Genomic DNA, 21,543 nt, shown 5'->3' on the forward strand with positions numbered 1-21,543 from the left:
ACACTGCCACTCTCATTATCTCTGTCAATCAGATCCAAGCAGCAGAACTTCCAAGTTGCTCTCTCTGACTGACAAACTCTCTGTACATGTTCAAAGGCCTTCCTGGGCTCTGGAAGCCTAATTACCAGCACTCCGACTTGCCTCTGCAATTCTCTTCCTTAAAACCTTTCAATTGTCATCTGTAAAATCCTTTACCGCCACCACCTTGGTGGTTTCTGATGAGTGAGACTTCAGTCCAGCAGCTGGGAGCCCCTCCTGGCTCTCTCCCAGGCCAGGTTGTAAGAAGCTTTCTGAATGGGCATGAAGTCACCTCTTGCCTCCCACGGGGAGCAAAATTGTACTTGAGACAATGCTTAGGGGCTTTATTTTGAAGAAGCACAGCAAAATTAGAATAAACTGCTACTCTACAGATGTTCTTATTCCCTCTGAGACCCATCTCAAATGTCAAATGTCCAGAAGTCTTCCCTTACCTCCTCCACTCAAATGTTCTCAAAGCCCCATGTTTATGCCACTGGACTATAAAACCCTCAAGAATAGAACCAGCAAGCACAGTGCTTAGTCACAACTAGCATACACTGACTGTGTGTTAAATGAATAATTTGGGAATTCTAGAAGTCTAATATCAGAAATTTTATTTGTTTTCAGCATTGACAGAAAATATCTTGAATGTGAAATCCTGCTTGTCAGACAGTTTTGTAATTCATTCTGTATGTGCTGAATTGTTCTTAATCAGATTAAGGTCTTGGGCAGGATAAGATGGGTCTGATTTTTCTTTTCTTTTCTTTTTTTGAGACAGGGTCCCACTCCGTCACCCAGGCTGGAATGCAGTGGCGAGATCTTGGTTCACTGCAATCTCCACCTCTAAGGCTCAAGCAGTTTTTGTGCCTCAGCCTCCCGAGTAGCTGGGATTACAGGCATGCGCCACCACGCCTGGCTAATTTTGTATTTTTAGCAGAGACAAAGTTTTACCATATTGACCAGGCTGGTCTTAAACTCCTGGCCTCAAGCAATCCACCCGCCTCCACCTCCCAAGGTGCTGGGACTACAAGCGCGAGCCACTGCGCCCTGCTGGGTCTGCTTTTTCTAGCTAACGTGTTATACTCATTTAGCAGCTGGTATAGACAGAACCAGGGTGCAGCTGATTTCATGAAAGCAGGCTTTGTACCAACTCCACCACTTACTGATTTGACATGCTCCAGGAGCAGAGGCAAGGTGTTGCTAATCACAGATAATAGAGGACGTAGACACCAGCCATGGTTGACTTCAGGACCTGGTTAAGGATGCAGTCATTTCACCCACTCCAGGCTGGAGCCACTCTGTCCATGGCAACAGGGAGGTACTGTCATAGAGGTACCCCAGCTCCTCTTTCCACAGTCTCTCTGGGAAATTGCCACTTTCTCAATCTTCTGAGCAGCTGCCATGGCACTAAACCTGTGGCAGGAGAGCAGGCTTGCTGACTCCACAGCTTACAAATTCCTCAGTGTTCACCCCAGCACAGAGGGGGTTAGAGTGTGGCTGGCTGCCAGTGGACTCAGATCTGAACTGGGGGCCGTTCTTTCTCTTTTAGCTGTAAGTTGGGAAGGATAAAAACTGCCCCCTCTCCCAAAGTGATGGGAAGGGCAAGCAGAGAACATAGATATGCAGCTTTGCAAATTGTAATCCTCTCAGCACCAAGGGGAGGGTATGTATTCAAAGCACAAAAGAGCCCTGGTCCCTGGAGATCAGCTCAGGGTGAGAGGCAGTGTTGAAATTCAGGCAGGACTTTTCATTGGAGACTTATCAAAGCAAATCATCCTAAAAAGGCTTCCTCACCTTTTAGTAAGTATGGAGCAAAGGTTCTCATGTGGAACATTCCAAAAAGCCTCTATTTAAAGCATGTTAGATGACCCTTCTCTTCCTTTCTCACCCTTTTCCCTTGAGGGCATCCTGGGGGAGTGCTGACCTCCCCACAGACAGAGGCCCTCTCCTGTGGTCCATCTGAAGCTGACCAGCTTTGGAAAGCTTTCCACCTCTTCCTTCACTGACAGGTGATCTGGGATCATAGAAGAGTGAATTCTCAGGGAAGAAGGGCCCTTGACAATTCCTCTCTTTAAAGCTAGGAGGTACAAGTCCCACAAAGAAACTGCAACTGGCTCAATGGAGCACAGCCATCAGAGGCAGAGCAGGATGGGAACCCAGGCCCTGGCCCTCAGTCCAGTGCCTCCTTCCCCTCTGTCGTGCATGGGGAAGGAAAACACAGAATCTGAACGCTTAGAAGCAGGGTAGACTTTGCTGCTTAATTTGGGGCTGATCTATTCGTGGTCCTCAGCCATTTGGAATTAAACAGCCCTTTGTCTCTTGGGTTGGGGACTGTGGCCTTGGCACCTCTACAGGCTTTGTGGTCATAGTGATTTTCACACCTCCATGCTGGGCTCTTTGATTAGTTCCAACATCCATGCTAAGGGTGTCCGTGTATCCCCTGCCCTGAACACTGCAGGTTCAGGTTATGAGGCCATGAGCTGAAAACAGGAAGAACTGGTATGCTACTGCCTTTGGGATCCCTTCGATGAGGGTTTGTGGTGACAAAGTGCTGCTGACACTCACATCTTGGTTGGACATATCCCAGTAGGGTCTCTCTCCAAATGACATGACTTCCCACATGACAATCCCATAGCTCCAAACGTCGCTGGCTGAAGTGAACTTGCGGTAGGCGATGGCCTCTGGAGCTGTCCATCTCACGGGGATCTTCCCTCCCTGAAAGGAGAAAGCGTGGTCAGCCCAACCATCAGGTTTCTGGTTGAAGGCAGGCAATAAAAAACTTGGCATGCACATCCTTTCAAACCCTCACTCCCATATCTTGTGAATTATGACAGACAGGCTATTCTTGCCTCATGCACAAGCTATGTTGCTGTGCCTAGTTGGAGAAGCTCAAGGTGACCAGCATGCCTGTGCTGGCCTCTAGCCTTATGTGGACACACCACATGTGCCCTGGTTCCCTATATATTGATTCCAATGTTGCTGCAGGGGAGGTGGGTGGGAGGAGAGAGTGTAACTGTCATAAACTTACTGGAACTACCTGAGATTGGCTACATGAGATACAAGTTATGGTTTTCTTTGTTCCCTGGCAATGTAAAAGCTAACACATTTGGGTCAGAAGGAATCGCAATGATACAAAAGGAAAGAAGAGTGATGAAGCATGCCTCCTAGAGAGCCCTGCCACTACAAGGTCATGCTATGCTGCCCTCTGCCCCATTTTCATTGCATTCCACCTCTGGGGGGCAGGTTTTCCTAACTCTGTAGCCTGCAGATAGCCCCGGGTTTCACGAGGGTTGAATGGTCCCAGTGCTGTGGTCTTTCTACATGCTGACTGTCCTGCCAGCCCTTCAGTGGAGGTCAAGATTCCGGAGGCTGGAGATGCCCTTTTCTATAGGGCCGCCCTTAGGCTTGTTTCTCCTTCTTGCCTCCAATCCCACAATGGAGCTTTCTAAATTGGCTCTCTGCTTGGCCCTCAGCTTGTCTGCCAGACCTTGGCCAGTTTTGTTTACCTAAGGGATTCATATCTATCCACTCATTCATTCATCCCATCAAGAAATAGGCAATAAGCACCATTTTGTGCCAGGTCCTGCTGAGAAGCTGGTGTCCCAGAAATGAGCCAGTGTCCCTGCCCTTAAACTGAACAGGACAGTGGGGAGGCAGACAAGAAAACAGAAGCTTAAAATATATTGTTAAAAACATTGAAAAGCGAGGGAAGGTGAAGATGAGAGTAGGTACAAGGTATTCTGAAACCAAGAGGAGACTCCACAACACAGGGAAGGGTCAGGGAAGGCAGGCAGGAGCTGTTAGAGAAGCAGTTTCTGATGGTGGTTAAGAACTCCTGGAGCCTTTGGCTGGGTTTGGATACCAGCACTGCCTCTTTCTACCTGTGCAACGGGGGCAAGTAACCTACCTCTCTGTGCCTCAGTTTCTCATCAGCACCTACACAGCCCAGTGTTAACTATTATTTTCACTATGCTCAGCCCTAGAGAACAAGTAGAAGTTAACCAGGCAAAGTGACTGGAGGAGGGAAGTCCAGGCAGAGAGCAGCTTGTGCAATGGCCAGGGATAAGAGAGAGGCTGGGACATGCAAGCAATCCACAATGGCTGAAGCACGGAGTTCCTAAAGGAGAAGTAATAGGAGGTGAGCATAGAGCAGACAGCTGGCATGGCCTGTGCTGTCCAGTATCACTGCCAATTACAGCTGTTAAACAGGGTGCTCGCCAAGGCTGTCCTCCAAAGCTCATCACTCCCTGTAGCAAATATGGCCCCCCTTTCCAGTTCTTTATGCCAAATGCCAGGATTTCACCCCATCGTGCTTTTTTCTATGCTTAGGCATTGTCTCACTCATAATACACGGAACATGAAGCCGCTGGCTGCAGTAGTGACAGCACAGAGCGGGGACGGCAGCTCCCTCACTCCCCTCCTCATTTACCTCATGCTTCCACTGAAAGAGGATATTTTTATACTGCCCATTCTTACAATCTGCTCAAGTCACCAAAGATACATGGTTGACGTTAGCAAAAATACTGTAAAAATGTAAAAATGGTTAACCCAAGCTAGGGAGAAAAGAAAAAAAAAGGAGCAAACAGCAAAGTGTATTTTTATCTGGTTTCCTATCTGGAGCCTGGGAGGAATAAAGGCAACCAGGCTGGACATCCCCAGGCACACATCCCACTTTCTGCAAAGAAGACAGTCCTGATTTCCCCTGAGGATGGGGGCAGGCTTTTGTGATGGGGGAGATGTCCTCAGCTCAAATGCCAGCTACACGACAAATGCCTGGAGGGCATGTTCAGGCTGTGGCTGCAGCAGGACTCTCTGTTCTCATCATCCCCCAGAACATGAATGAATTTACTGGTTTTATCTACACGGTCCCCACAGCTGGGAAGAGAGGAGGAGAACTCATCCAGTGAAGCAGCAGCTACCAAACACCTGGAGGTCAATGTCTGATAGTGCAGAGACCCCAAGTTGTGTGTTGCCACTAGGGGAGGTGCTGTTGTCACACCTCGAGATGGCCTGGGCTCCCCCAGGAAACAGGGGCTTTGGTTCTCTCAAAATACCTGGGTCAAGTGAGGTAGGAGAGAGTTGGAGTTTAATTAGTATACTGTGTGTGTGTGTGTGTGTGTGATGTGTGGGTGAGACAGAGAGAGAGAGAGAGAGACAGAGAGAGACAGAGAACCAGATTCTGTGTGAGAATGTATCAATCTGTGTGCGAGAGTGGGAGACAGAGAAAACTTGGCAGTGTTGGTCTCTGAGTAAAAGAGAGTTAGGGCTTGCTTATCTTTTGTGTGTTTTTGTGTCAGATAGAGGAGGGGAGATGACAATGTGGCTCTTCTGAATTTCAAAGAGGTGGTTTGGGAGTCTGAGACTGTCCTCCTCTGCCAAGTCTGGAGCAAACCCCAGGGGCTGTCAGTGACAGCTGTGGGGCCGCTCCCTCTTGCCTGGAAAGTGGAAGTGCTGGCCCACAGCAAGGAGCCTCCAGCCCTCCTGCCACCTTGCACTGTTGGGCCTCACTGAACACTGAGCTTGGCCTGTCACCGCCGCCCCCACCATCCCAGCAGGTGGCTGAGCCTTGGAGAAGAGCCCCTGAACAGGCAGGTGACAGCTTGTCACAGCAGGCTCTCCCGCTCAGCTGAAGAGAAGGGGGACACTGACCTGGGAGGCAGAACAACAGGAAATGCAAAGTCAGGGGGCACAAGAGTGGGCACTTTGTTTCCTAGGAATTTTAAATCTTTCTTCCATCTTTTCAAACATCATTGTCAATGTTGCCTTCTGGTGCTCAGAAGTAATCAGGGTGATGATTATTGATATAATCAATATCGATTATTGATATAATTAATATTATCAGGTGATGATTATAACTTGTCTTCAATTACGTGAAAGGAAATCTATTAATTTAGAGGATGGTGACCAGCCCTGTGGAGGGAAGCAGAAGAAAAGGAAGTGGAACCACGCTGCAGCAGGCAGGGTTCTGCCAGCCAGGCGGTCCTGCCGCTGCTGCATGAGGAGCTTGGCCCAGACACCAAGGCCAACACAGTCACGTGAATGTAAAGTGCCCTAAGAGCCCCCAGCTCCCCAGTGCAGCCATGAGGAAGGGGCATAGAGGAGTGCTTGCTCCACTGGGTGGTGAGGAACATCAGGGAAAAATTCTCAGGGCAGTGAAGAATGCATGGGGTTCACTGGAAAGGAATCTGCATTCATACAGACACAGAAGTGCTGACACTGGGCTTGGGGAGAGCACTGTCCCTGGCAGGGGTTTCTACAAGGTACCAGATGGCTTGCTTCCCGGGGGGATGCTAAGGGCATGGGTCTGCTTTCTGCAAGGACCGGGCTTCCCTAGAGCTGCCACAGGGGTCGCTGTTGGAGCATGGGGGAGGGAGAAGAGAACAGGAAGAAGCAGCTCACTATCATCAGGGTCTGAGTTCCCTTCAAGACTTCATACACACCTTCCACACAGAGTTTTGTATTGAATGGTTGTGTTGCCAAGAATTCTTCAAATGTTTGAAAACCACTGCTTCAGAATAATTATGTCTTAACTCAGATATAAGATAAACTTAAGATTTTGTGTGTGTGTGTGTGTGTGTGTGTGTGTGTGTGTATAGAATGTGGTGAACTAAGAGAAGATATCTGGCAGTGAATTAATCCTAACCCAGCTATCCTCAGGGTCATCTGCCGACCCACATCCACACCTGCTAGCAGGTGTGATGCCAACAGGTAGAAGCTCTTGGTGTGGAGGCACTTTAGTCCCTCAGCTTCAGACAGCATGCAGCAAGCATCTATGTAGCACCCATTCTGTCCTCAGTACCCTGCTGTGGACATGATAATGAGGAGCCTCAGCCCTACTCTCAATGGGCAATGGATGTACCTAACACCATCCAGCCAGCACACTGTCTTGCCAGAGTGAGGTCACATAAGTACAACACATAGCTTTGGTTTTAGAGCCCACCCAAGTATGAAGTTTTCCAGGCTAAGGTCCAGGCATATGACTGATTCCTTTTGCTAATTACTTATTGTTGAGAATCCCAGAGGGTAGTACTTCTATGTGTCTGGTCATTGCTACAGCACTTTTCTCCACCGCCTTGTGTGAGACGAAGTCTCAATGGGATTATGGCAGAAATCCAGCCACTCATGAATATTGAGTATCGTGTTCATGGACTTGTTCACCAAATATTTAAGTTGTGCAGCATGAGAGAATCCCCTCGACGTCTAGAAGTGATAGGTTCATGGCTGAGTGTATCATGAAATAGCTCTGAATTTCATAATGCCCGCTATTCCAAAAGGTTTCTAATATATAAAATACATTGAGGTTGTTGTGAAAATCCAGTATGATAGATATTTAAACCACACAATATATTCTTATTATCATTAAATGGTAAATTATTGAATGTTGTGTATTGAGTTATACCCCCGCAAAAGACATGTTGAAGTCCTAACCTGTGACAGCTGTGAATGTGATCTTACTTGGAAACAGGGTCTTTGCAAATATAATCAAGTTTAAGATGACATCATACTGGATTAGGATGAGCCCTAAATTTCATGCTGGCATCCTTATAAGAAGGCCGAATGAAAATACAGCAACACACCAGGGAGAACACCATGTGAAGATGGAGGCAGAGATTGGGGTGATGCATCTACAAGCCAAATTACATCAAGAATTGATAGCAACTAGGAGAGAGGCATAGAATAGATCCTCCCTAGAGCCTTCAAAGAGAGAATGAGCCTGCCAACACCTTGATCTCAGACTTCCAACCTCCAGAACTGTGATAGAATAAATTTATGTTTAAAGCTGTTCAGTTTGTGACAATTTATTATGGAAGCCATGGGAAACTAATACACTGAGTATATACAATTTTATCAGATACTAGTTTAACAATGCCATTGTTAAGTTCCTAGGTGGCAGAACCATCATGGGCTACTATCAGGGGGCTTGAGGGTGAGGGATACCTCCAACACTTTATATCAAAGTCCCTCGATTAACCACAGGGCCCCTCTAACATTTCATCAGTGCTATTGGTCAGACCTCGGCCACACTTCATACCTTGAAGCACTGCCCTTTGTCACCATGCCTGAGGGAGAATTCTATCCTCACTCTACCATCAGTGTCCCCAGACTTAGGTGGCCACTCTAGGCCTAGGTAAATGCACAACACTGGCTGAAAGCAAGGCCAATACACCTTTTCTTTGAGAACTTAGAAGGCCTAGTCCAGTGGTTCTCAAGCTTGGTTACCTATAGGAATCACCTGGGGAAAGTTCGTTTGTTTGCTTGTTTTTAAAGCCATGAGTATTCTAATTTATTCGAATTTCTCTGAGTGGTGCCCAAGAATTGGTAGGTTTTTGGTGATGCTTCAGGTGATTAGAATGTCAGGCCATCAGTCACAGTTACTGACTGGAGCAGTGGTTCTCAAATTTGAATGTGTATCAGAACCTACCGGAGGGGCTCATAAAACTGGTTCTAACCCAGACTTTTAAATTTACTAGTTCTGGGGTAGGGCCTGAGAATTTGCATTCCTAACAAATTCCCAGTGTGGTTCTCACACTTTGAGAACTGCTGGCATAGATCAATCAATCAGACATAAGTCATGGATTGCTTTAGGAATTGTCTTGAATACAAACTTTGATAATTGTTAGTGCCTGGTTTAAGAAGGATTCTGAGGCGTCATGACTGGGCTCAACAAGGGGTTGTGACTAATGACTACACGTAAGAATCAGCTGAAGCATGTTCAAATTATCAATGCTCAGGCACCACTCCCAGAGACTCTAAATTAGAAGACTCAACGCACTACCAAAAAATAAAACTTTCCCCAGGTGGCCCCAATGGGCAACCAAGCTTGAGAACCACTGGGCTAGGCCTTCCAGGTATGGGGAGAAGAGGGGTATTGGTGTTGATGAGCAACGTCTGCCTTGGGTGAGGAAGTGGGCAGCTGTTTGCATGGCAAGTGATATGGTTTTGCTGTGTTCCTACCCTAATCTCATCTTGAATTGTAGTTCCCCTAATCCCTACTTGTAGGAAGGACCCAGTGGGAGGTAATTTAATCATGAGGGTGGTTACCCTCATGCTGTTCTTGTGATAGTGAGTGAGTTCTCACAAGATCTGACGGTTCTATAAGGGGCTTTTCCCCCTTTTGCTCAGCACTTCTCCTTTCTGCCACCATGTGAAGAAGGACAAGTTTGCTTCCCCTTCCACCATGATTGTAAGTTTCCTGAGGCCTCCCCGGCCATGCTGAACTGTGAGTCAATTAAACCTCTTTCCTTTATAAATTACCCTATCTTGGGTATGTCTTTATTAGCAGTGTGAGAACAGACTAATACAGTAAATTGGTACCAGTAGAATGAGATGCTTCCAGAAATGTGGAAGTGACTTTGGAACTGGGTAACAGGCAGAAGTTGGAACAGTTTAGAGGACTCAGGAGAAAATACAAAAATGTGGGAAAGCTTGGAACTTCTTAGAGACTTGCTGAATGGCTTTGACCAAAATGCTGATAGTGACATGGAGAACAAAGTCCAGGCTAAGGTGGTCTCAGATAGAGATGAGGAATTTGTTGGGAACTGGAGCGAAGATGACTTTTGCTATGCTTAGCAAAGAGACTGGCAGCTTGCCCCTGCCCTAGAGGTCTGGGGAACTTTGAACTTGAGAGAGATTATTTGGGGAATCTGGCTGAAGAAATTTCTAAGCGGCAAAGTATTCAAGAGGAAGAGAACATAAAAGTTTGGAAACTTTGCAGCCTGATGATGAGATAGGAAAGAAAAACCCATGTTCTGGGGAGAAATTTAAGTGGCTGCAGAAATTTGCATAACTAATAAGGAGTAGAGTCTCCAGGGCATGTCAGAGACCTTCACCACAGTCCCTCCCATCATAGACCTGGAGGCCTAGGAGGGAGAAATGGTTTCCTGAGCCAGGTTCAGGTTCCCCATACTGTGTGGAGCCTTGGAACTGCAGAACTGTATCCCAGCTGCTCCAGCCATGGCCAAAAGAGGCCAAGGTACAGCTCAGGCCATTGCTTCAGAGGGTGCAAGTCCCTAAGCCTTGGCAGCTTTTACATGCTGTTGGTTCTGCAGGTATGTGGAAGACAAGAATTGAGGTTGGGGGACCTCCACCTAGATTTCAGAGGATGTATGGAAATGCCTGTATGTCCAGGCAGATATTTGTTGCAGGGGTAGAGCCCTGATGGAGAACCTCTGCTAGGGCAGTGCAGAAGGGAAATGTGATGTTGGAGTCCCGACACAGTCCCCATGGGGGCACCGCCTGGTGGAGCTGTGAGAAGAGGGCCATCGTCCTCCAGACCCTAGAATGGTAGATCCACCAACAGCTTGCACTGTACACCTGGAAGAGCTGCAGACACTCAAGGCCAGCCTGTGGAAGTAGCCAGGAGGGGAGCTGTACCATGCAAAGCTACAGAGGCAGACTTGCCCAAGGTTGTGGGGGCCCACCTCTTGTATCAGCATGACCTGGATGTGAGACACGGAATCAAAGGATATCATTTTGGAACTTTAAGATTTAATAACTGCCCATTGGATTTTGGACTTGCATGGGGCCTGTAGCCCCTTGACCTATTTCTTCCCTTTGGAATGGGTGTATTTACCCAATGCTTGTACCCCCATTGTAACTAGGAAGTAACTAACTTGCTTTTGATTTTACAGGCTCATAGGTGGAAGGCACCTGCCTTGTCACAGATGAGACTTTGGACTTGGATTTTTGGGTTAATGCTGGAATGAGTTAAGATTTTGGGGGACTGCCAGAAGGGCATGATTATGTTTTGAAATGTGAGGACATGAGATTTGGGAGGAGTCAGAAGTGGAATGGTATGATTTGGCTATATCCCCACCCAAATCTCATCTTGAATTGTAGTTCCCATGATCCCTATGTGTTGTAGTAGAGACCCAGTGGGAGGTAATTTAATCATGGAGGTGGTTACCTTTCTGCTGTACTGTGATAGTGAGTGAGTTCTCACAAGATCTGATTATTTTATAAGGAGTTTTCTCCCCTTTTGCTTGGCATTTCTTGCTGCCGCCATGTGAAGAAAGACATGTTTGCTTCCCCTTCCACCATGATTGTAAGTTTCCTGAAGCCTCCCCAGCCATTCTCAACTGTGAGTCAATTAAACCTCTTTCTTTATAAATTACCCAGTCTTGAGTATGTCTTTATTAGCAGCATGAGAACAGACTAACACAGCAAATATTTTTCATCATTGTACTAAGCCTCAAAAGATCTTAAAATGATGAAAATGGGGAAAAAAAGCAACAAATTGGCCTCATTAATGTTTCTGTCAAGTATATCTGTGGCCCAAAGGAAATGGAGGGCAAACTGAGATAAAGTTTACATTGTATGTCAAGAATTACCCTGGAGTTCGCAGGCTGGACACTCTGCCTTGGAGCAGTAACCCTCCTGACTGTGTGGTTGACCAGCCTGGGTACAGCACCTGCTTGCGAGTGAGGGTCTGTGCAATCCACTGTAGACAAGTTCACACACAGATGGACCTGCCCTCAGGGGGCATCCATGTGGCACACCCCAGCTCCCGTTCCACAGTCACTGTCTACTGCCCTGCTCTAAAGTGAGCTGCAATTGTTTCTGTGTCAAATTAGAAAGGTATTTTTGAATAAATGTCTCAACTTAAAAGCACTCTGAAAGTACACTGACCCATTTTCCTCAATCTAATGAGTAAAGTGATATTTTTCCAGATAAGGCTCATATCAGCTAAGAAGGAAAAGAAGTTTCTGCCTAAAAGGTTATCTTGCTCTGAGTGTCACCAGCTTCTAACAGCTAGTGGAAATGGCTTCTGGCTGCTGAATTGCAACTGAGTCTATATAATAAAGAGGCTGTTCCCGGTTCCCCAGGATGCCAGGAATTTGCATGAAAACAGTCTCTCATCTTCTGAAAGAGTTCATCTGGCCCTGCTGCTTATTTCTTTCCAGAAGCCACAATCTTGATGGTGACACTGTAATTTATTACCGTGCTAAGGATTATGATGCAACATACAGAGAATGAAAACTTGAGGTGAGAAGTAGGCTGCAGGAACAGGTGAGCTTTTGGAGAGGATGGTCTCATTTGTCATGCAAATGGCACACATAACAGAGAAAAGGGCTGGGAGAAAAGACAACCCAAAAAGACACACAGCATTAGCTGCCTACAAAATTATTTCTAAATAGAATGTTTTTCAAAGCTTTTCTTGAAGCATTAGCTGCTCCTCCAAAATGAATGACACAATGTATTTTGTACTAGTAATAAAATATGTGATTTGAATAACTACAAATGGAAAGATTTACAATCAGGTGGGGTCCTTGTTGCCTTTCCCCTGAGCTTTGTGAGCGCTGAAACCCTTCTGTGCAATGCTGCGAAAGGTAATTGCAGCCCAAACATAATTTTCCAGCAGCAAGAGAAAGGCTTATTTGGACATAAATTAACTAAAAATATGTGGATGATAGTGTGTATTTCATGTGTGAAGAACAGAAAGGCCACTTGGTGACATTTCCCAACTGGAAAAAAAATCTTCAACCAAACAGACGTCATTTTTCCGTACTATACTGAGTGGGCAAACAGCTGTCTTTTACTATCCACACCCAAAACAGCCTCTGATGGCCAGGATATAGGCATTATCATTTCTTTTTATTACACAGTGCTTCTTAGGTATGGTATGATGAAAAGAAAGGATGGAAAGACAAGGGCTAAATAATTAACTAGCTGCCTTCATTCATTTGACAAGCAGGCCCCTCTCCGAGCCAGGCCAGGGACAATAAAGGGCAAAGAAACAACATCCCGTCTGCCCTGAGGCGGACACTGTCCAGGGAATCCCGCAGTGGTAGTCAGGTCTTTAGTGGTGCAGCTTCTATGTTCATTGCCTCGCTATTCACAATGGCAAAGATATGGAATCAATGTAGGTGCTCATCAACGGTGGACTGAATAAAGAAAATGTGGTACATACACACCATGGAATCCTATGCAGCCATAAAAAAAGAATGAAAGCATGTCCTTTGCAGTAACATGAATGGAGCTGGAGGCCAGAATCCTAAATGAATTAGTGCAGGAGCAGAAAACCAAATACTACATGTTCTCACTTATAAATGGGAGCTACACATGGAGCACACATAGACATAAACATGGAAACAATAGACACTGCAGACTACTAGAGGTGAGAGGGAGGAAAGGAGGAATGGGTTGAAAAACTACTTATGGGGTTCTATGCTCACTACTTGGGTCCAATACACCCATGTAGCAATCCTACACATGTACCTTGTGTATCTAAAGTAAAAACCAAAATTATTTTAAAAATTTAAATTAAATTACCCTAATTTAGATCTTGCTAATAAGAATAAAAAAATAACGGTGCAGGCGTGTTCTCTCCTCGTGCAGTCCCTGAAGCTTGGGTCCTGCTATCAGTGTTCCTGAAGTGACTGCTCTGGAGCAAGAGCAATTGGATTAACCCCAAAGGGCTTTCCCTTCTCTGTACACTTTGCTCTCCCAGATGGTGGGCTATTGATAACATACAGAGAGAGTCAGCATCCCATCAGGAATCTGGTAAGCAGGGCTGCACTTGCCCTGCTGTGAAAACAAAAATGCCCTCCTTCAAGGCAGGTAGGGAGGGGACAATGAGCCTCCAGACCCTCTGGGTGACAGGCTGGCATGGATGACCATGGAACAGAGGGCAGGAAGGGTTGAGGAGGAAGCTCGGAGGCCACCCCGCTATCTCCCCTTCTGTTCCCAGGCCACATCCAGGGTTTCATCCATTGCTTCTCTGACAATGGCAGGCACTGTACTTTCTCCTAGAGCCTCTCTACATCCATGCCTCACTGCTGCCCACCCTCAGCCCCAGGATCATCCTAAGAGACCACAGCTTCCTCTTTGTCAGCCAGTCTGTTTCCACACCAGTGACCCCCGGGCCTTTTCCCATGTCTCCATGGCTTCCATCCATCAGTAGGCCATGATGCCATTCCACCTTTCCCATGTGTCTCCCCAACAACCCTTGGTCACCCAAAATCTTCTCCCATTCTGTCCCTGCCCGGTGCCTGGAAGCTACACGGGCCTCCTGCTGCTCTGAGGTGAGGCGCACTTGCTATGGCAATACAGCTGGCAAGTCCTCCTGATACCGAGTGGCTAGAGGTGGGGCTGCTGGTTCTGGTGGATGCTCTGTCTCTGGAGAAGGTTGGGGCTCTCAGATAGAGACTGGTCCCTGCTTAGCCATCTTGGAGACCTCTGTACAGCTCGTGGGAAGACTGTGGGGGTGTTTTCTATTGTCCTTATCATGGCCTTCAATTATTTTTTCTCCTCTTCATGTGGGGTAAGCAGCTGACAGACTGTCTATGGCAACCCATTTGAAGAGATACACTAGATATATTCCTTCTTTTCATCGCAATGTTTGATGCCTTACCAGTGCCCACTGGCCATGCTTCTAGTCTCTCTTCCTGACCCCGCCCTCCAACAGCTATTTAAAAATAATCAGTCACATTAAATAGCTTAAGCTCTTTTGGCCTCCTGAACTGCACTTCCTTCTTGGCATGGTTTCTCCCTCAAACAATCCCAGCAGTTACAACTAAGTCACTTAACCACTCTATCTTACCGTCTCCACCTGCCAATAGGGATAATAATACTTAATTATCTCAGAGGGGCGTATGAGGAGCTGTTAGCTAACGCTGGCAGAGTGTGCCGGTGCTGACGGAGCTGCTCCACCTGCCTCCCTGCATGAGTCCTGCTCCTCTGGTGGTGGTGAGGGATGCCCAAAGAGGGGCAGAGTCTGCTCCAACGGCTGTACTGGGGGGCCAGCTCCTTCCTGTGTATCTTCTACGTTGGGAACGTAAAGCAGATATTCTGAGTCTCGTTTTACAGGCACTTGGAACTGGACAGGAGAGGAGTGTGGCCAGGGGTCCACACCTGGTAAAAAGTGTGTGGGGGGGTGCTCTTGAAACCTCCCATTCCAGATCCCATGCTGCCTTTTCCTCATATTGGATGACAGGAAAGAAGGGAGGAAGATACATGGAGAAGTGTGTCCTTGCATATGGAGGGCAGATAAAAATCTCCCAAAGGAAAAACAAAAGGATTGTCTTGTATTTTACTTTCCCAGAGCATGGAGTCCCTAACTGTCAGCCAAGGGACCCACCCTGCCCACGCTGTCACCCCCTCAGACTGCCCGACTCACAGTGAGCTCTGGCATATAAAAGAGCGTGTCAGTTTACTACATCTTTGACGGTTGAGAAACATTGGTTGAGAGATAAGAATATTAAGAATATTCAAGTGTCTCAGAGTAAAATGGAAAAAAAATTCATGCTTTGTTTTTTAAATAAAGCATGAATAAGCACAGTGACACTGGGACTAAGACTGATGATGCTCTGTGTGAGGAAGAGGATGTGAAAATGGGCAAATCTCGTAAGCTATGGCAAGACTATAAATTGGCAAAAGGGCTTTGGGGAATAAACAGCTACCAAAATTAAAAATATACAAGTTCTTAACATCACCACGAAGGACAGATGAACATCACGTGCCTCCAGAAGCAATACCTTAAGAAGGGCACACTGTCGCTTATGCAACACATAACTAACCTGAATCTAAGTATGAAGGGACAGCAGACAAACTCAAAATGAGGAAGATTCTATTACACAATATTTGAAAGGTATCCTTTAAAAATTAAAAAAGTATTGTGAAAATTTTCCTGATTAAAAGATACTGAATGAATATGATAACAAAATGCAGTATCAGAAGCTAGACTGAATCCTGTACTAGAGCAAAAAAAGGGCTATAAAAGATACTTTTTGGGTCAATTAACAAAATTAGAATATAGATAGTAAACTAGATAAAAGTATTTTATCCATGTTAAATTACTAAAGTTGATAACTGTACTATAGTTATGTAAGAGAATATCCCTCCCTATTCTTAGGAAATACGGAAATATACACGGAAGAGTCTAAGAATAAAGAGCGATGATGTATGTAACGTATCTTCCAAGAGCTCAGAAAAAATATTTTACAGAGAGAGAGAAAGAGAGAAAGGAAGAGTGCACATAATAAAGAAATGGGGTCAAATGATAACAGTAGGTAAAGAATCTGGGCAAATGTTATATGGATGTTGTCTGTATTATTCTTATTCTGGGAACTTTCTTTAAGTTTGACATTATTTTAAAAAAATAATGTGCAAATTCTTTGATCTAGAAATTTATCTTCTCGAAATTTATTTTATAGAAATATCCATATGAGTGCACAGATATGTCTATATAAGAATTTTCACTGAAATGTTGTTTGAAATAACACAACATCAGATGCCACCTAGATGACCATTTAAAAAGATCTTGTCTCCAAAGGCATGAAGTGAGGTGCTGAGGAGGAAAGGTAATACTCAGGATAGATCATTAAGTAACAAAGCAAGCAGCCTATGAGTAGATCATTATGTATGGTATGAGACCATTTTTTGAGACTAAAAATGTACATACAAAAAACACACATATGCATACACATACAGAGTAAAGAGGAGAAGAAAACACACCAAGCTATGAATGATAGTAATTTCTGGGAATTGGGAAGGGGAAGTCAGTTTCACTTTTTACTTTAAACACATTTTTATTTTTTAATGTTATGAAGCATTTTGTTTATTTTTAAATTGCAGATTTTATTTTAGATGGTTTTATTTTAGGGGTACATGCGTAAGATTCACTTTTTACTTTAAACACATTTTTATTTTTTGATGTTTTGAAGCATTTCATTTGTTTTTAAATTCAGATTTTATTTTAGATTTTATTTTAGAGGTACATGTGTAAGATTACTACATGGGTATATTGGACCCAATAGTGAGCACAGTACACAACAGTGGATTTTTCAACCCACGCCCCCTGATCCCCCACCCTCTAGTAGTCTGCAGTGTCTATTATTCTCATCTTTGTGCCCATGCATGCTCAATGTTTTGCTCCCACTTAGAAGCGAGAACATGTGGTATTTGGTTTTCTTTTCCTACATTAATTCACTTAGGACTATGTCCTCCAGCTCCATCTATGTCGCTGCAAAGGACATGATTTCATTTTTTTAAATGACTGTGTTAAGAAAATGATGCACTGTTTTTAAAATAAAGCCATAACAACATTTTTAAAATATGGCATTCTAGAGGTTTCTTTCTTCAGATAGGCCAACAACCTTCCAAGTTGGACCAATAAGGCCCCGTCTCCTACACGTTCTGGAATTATTCCTCCCCCAGGTGTAGGGGAAGAAAGTAGACGGTTTTGAAGGCCAAAAGTCTGGTGAATGGGGCTGGTTATCACAGCCGTGCAGAGCCACACGGAAAGGGTCGAATTCAGGGTTGGAAGAGCAGAAACGGAAAGGTCTCTTCTTCCTGCTGTGAAGAACCCAGCTGCCTGGGGGCCGCCATATTGCTCCCTGGGTACCCGGGCTCCTGCCCCATTCTACACTGACCGTTCTCCTTGGTATCTCATATCTCCAGGGGCATGTCTGTCACTCACTTGTTAATTTCTTAATTCATTCCACAAACTGTTACTGAGCAGCACATGAAAGCTCAGAGGTACTGTGATAAAAGAGAAAGCCAGGCCAGCTGCTGGGACAGAAGAGTGCCGCGGTAGGGCAGGGACATAGGAGTGTGGCGAAGGCTTTGAAGAGCTACTGAGCAGGATATGGGAGGAAACTGCCATGAGACGGGGCACAGGTTGTGAGAGCAGCATGCAGGCCACAGAACAGGCTGGACCATGGGCCAAGCTGCCCACAGCTGTTCCCAATCCTCATTCTTGAGGCCTCTGATCCCGTTGGCCTGCCTAGGCCTGCACTACAGAAACCTCACTTGTGGGTATGCTGGGTCTCCCCAGCTAGATTTAGGCTTTAGCAAATGCTGCTTGAATCTTACCTGTTCTTTTCCCGCTGACTAATCTCTTTATTGTTTGATCTACTTTAAGATTTACTTTCCATTTTCCCATTCCTTAGAAAACCAGCCCTTGGAGGTGCTCCCACATTCCCAGACCTAACTTTCACCCAGCCTGGTGGGTCTAGAACCCTGGTCTTTTCCTCCCTGCCTGTCCTGCTTGGGCCTATGGGAGCCCTGGGACGGTTTACAGTATGGCTGTCCCAAGGGCAGCTGGGCTCTTCAGAGTGGGAGGAAGAGGCACCTCAGTTTCTCCTCCTCCAACCTGGGACTGGACCATTTCCCTGTGGCTCTTAGTGGCCTCTATCATCATCCCCACTCACCAGAGTTGTGGCCTTTCTAAACTTGCCACAGCCTGAAGGCTCTCCCAAGAACTGTGGGGCTTCAGTTCCAGAGTTTTAGGGAATCTTGAGAGTCATAGCAGTACCTTCCGCTGAAGCCTCCAAACTCCTCTTTTCAGAGGGTTCCAAATTCATTTTATATGAGGCTAATGAACTGCAAGCCCCCCAAACAATTTCCATTTTCTCTAAAGCCACCATCTCCCAAGGTTAGAGAACTTACTCATTTTCATGGAATCACAGGACTTCAGATGGCTCAAAAGAGAATCCTTAACCACAAGTCAGGAGAAGCCCAGGGAAGGGCCTAAGCTCTGTGACATCTGTCAGTGGCTAGCAAAAGCCTTCCTATCGGGCCTTGTTGACCCTGGAGGTTCTGCATCCTACTGGAATAGTTCAGTATGTCCCAAGGATTATAAAACTTGCATCTTTCTGGGCCCTTCAGGGCTGTATTTTACTGCCTGTGGCAAAGGGTGGGTGAAATGAGGACAAGTGGGGGTGGGGGCAGGGCATCCTAGCTCTGCAGCAGAGTAGGCATGCCGAGAAACAGAAGTTAAACAGCCAGCACATCAGTGAAGCAGAGAGGGGCTTGTCTGCTTTCCCCCTTAATGTGCTCTCCCCTCCCCTCAAGTAAATCCCAGACAGATTTAATCAAAGGTGCAGGCAGAGTAGAGAGTGATGGAATAATCTAGACCTGAAAGGCCTTAGCCTAGAACAGAGAGCAGCAACCTGGAAACTCATGAGAATCTTAATGTTCTTCGCCAAAGGTCATTCCAAAACTTCTCAGGTAAACATCAAAGAGAAGGTAATGTTCAAAATGTCATTAGGTTGGGTTTCTAAGCAGAACAAAGGAACATTTGATTGGGTTATGGAACTACCATCCAAAATATCTTCTTTTCATTGACAAGTGCTGACTGGTATATGGTGGCTAGAGCTGAAAAACATTATTTTGCCGTTGTGATAATAAAGACTTATCAATGGATGACTCAGAAAAGACTCATCAATGGATGCTGAAATTGGGGGGCAGTGAGGTGAATTTTTATGAAGAGCAGGATATTTGCATGGCCTAACATTATTTTCCTATAGATTGCTAATTAGTTACAGGAGAAAAATATGTAATAAATACTGTACATAACTATACATTGGAGAAATTGGAAAAAACCTTGACCAGGTGATCAAAAGTAATAATACCAATGAGGAACAGATGGACATCAAGTGTTTCAAGATATAATAGCCTAGGAAGGACACAACATCATTTATGTAGGATTATAGCCAAGAATGTAGGATCTGAATCTAATTATGAGAAATGTCAGAAAATACCCCAAATGAGGAATGCTTATTAATGAAAAAAGATGACTTATATTCTTAAATCAATATCATAACAGGCAAAGAAAATCAGTGGAAATACAGTCATGCATTGCTTAACGATGGAGATACATTCTGAGAAATGTGTTGTTAGATGATTTCATTGCTGTGCAAATATCTCAGAGTGTCTGTACTCTAACCTAAATGGGATAGCTCACTACGCACCTAGGCTACAAACCTGTACAGCATAGTACTACATGGAATACTGTTGGCAATTGTGACACAATAATAAGTATTTGTGTATCTGAATGTATCTAAACACAGAAAAGGTATAGTAAAAATACAGTAATATAATATGGGATCAGCATTGTATATGTTGTTTGTCACCAAAACATCATTATATGGCACATAACTGTATTTTAGATTAAAGGAGATTAAAGAGACATGACAACTAAATGCAATACTTGATCCTAGACTGAAGGTTCCAGAGAGCATCTATTTTAGTAGGGATTGGTTTTAACAATGTTACGATTTTGATCCATGGTGTAGACTTATTCATCAAACAATTTTTTGAAATTTTATTCAAATAAAAAGTTTTTAAAAATCCTCTTGTTAATTGATCAGGTATCTAAAGGAGTTATGTGACCAAACAATGACATTTCTTTTTGAAGTTGTTTTTATACAGAAGCCAATGAGGAGTGTGCCAAGACATCTCTATCATGGCTTCAAATGCAGATAATAAATAAAATGCAATACGGACAATCTCCTAGCTTCGGAACTTCTAAAAATACAATAAAGTGTCTCTGAAGCTTCTTTAAAAGCCAGTATTGGATATGGTTTGTAAACTCTCTTCTAAGCCTAAAAAAGTATGATTGGGGACAGAAATGTTGACCACATTAAACAACCCATTATCACCAGGTATGACGGCCTATACTTTTCAAATACTGAACTCATGTTGGCAAAACTTGTTTGAGAGAAAACCTTGGTAAAAGCATATCTAAAGTAGGTAAGAGAGGAGCTGCTGTGGTTGAAGCAAGGTGGTAGTCTGGAGCTCTGCAAGGTTTCCCCAATACCCAGAAGTGCCCTGGCCCATTCCTATAAAACTCTAGGATGTGGAGAGAAGAGGACTGGCCACATCTCACATGTGGACAGACTCATATACAATGGGTGAGCCTACATTTTTCCTTTCCTTTGATTCAAGTATATGTTCTAATGTAATTATCTTAATTTTGATGTCAAATGGTCTCGCATGATTAGGCTTACTGATGTTTCAACTATTTCTTATGCCTAAGTGTAGTACCTGATTTCTGAATGTGATTGACTGGACTCTAATTTCCTAATACAGGCATTTCTGCTATAATTTCATATACATATTGTAGTAAAAACTCATACTCTGCAAAATTGCACAATAAAATAACAGTCTATGGGAAGAAAATGCATTTGGAGGAGACCATTCAACATCTAACAAAAAACACAGCAATCTTAATAAAAATAGCAGCACAGGTAAATTATAACTTGCATTTGTACCCAGTGTATTGGTTCATTGATCCTTTGCAAGCTTAAGCTCTAGATTTTTGTGCTTCCTCTTGAAGATGTAGGTCCTGGAGGGCATTCACATGTCACAGAGATCAGTTTCATCCAAATTAAAAATCCAATCCAATGTGTAGACTCTTTTGTCATAAAATTAAAATTTAACATAAAGGAAAATGTGTTCTGTTTCCTCATGTTTACTCCCTATTTCATCAGAAAACAGAGTGAAAAATACAGTGGCTCTGGAAACCACGAAGCCGGCCACTATTTGCATGAAAGAAAGGCCCTCTGTCAGTGTTCAACTTGTTTCTTAAGGTCTTCTCATTGTGCTAAAGCTTTCTGTTTAATTGGAAGAAAGCCTACCCCATTTGCTTCAAGATATAAATATACTAGAAAAAGATCATATGAGAACCGCAGGACTTCCACATGATACTGGCATCACTCTCTCATTTACCAATCACATATTGCGTTTGCATTGGAGAAACAGGCATGGAACAGAACAGGCTGGATCCCCATTCCCACTTTA

The 21,543-nt window shown here is 44.5% G+C and overlaps 1 protein-coding gene across 1 annotated transcript in view; it reads right to left on the bottom strand.

Annotated features, from left to right (window-relative positions):
- The window catches only part of EPHB1 (EPH receptor B1), a 443,566-nt gene that overhangs the window by 10,479 nt on the left and 411,544 nt on the right, over positions 1-21,543 (bottom strand). The window contains exon 13 of the mRNA XM_003895080.5: positions 2,584-2,733. Coding sequence (XP_003895129.1) covers positions 2,584-2,733 — 150 coding nt within the window. The remainder of the gene's footprint in view (positions 1-2,583; positions 2,734-21,543) is intronic.

The sequence above is a fragment of the Papio anubis genome, chromosome 2 (genome assembly GCF_008728515.1).
Source record: "Papio anubis isolate 15944 chromosome 2, Panubis1.0, whole genome shotgun sequence".
Taxonomy (NCBI): domain Eukaryota; kingdom Metazoa; phylum Chordata; class Mammalia; order Primates; family Cercopithecidae; genus Papio; species Papio anubis.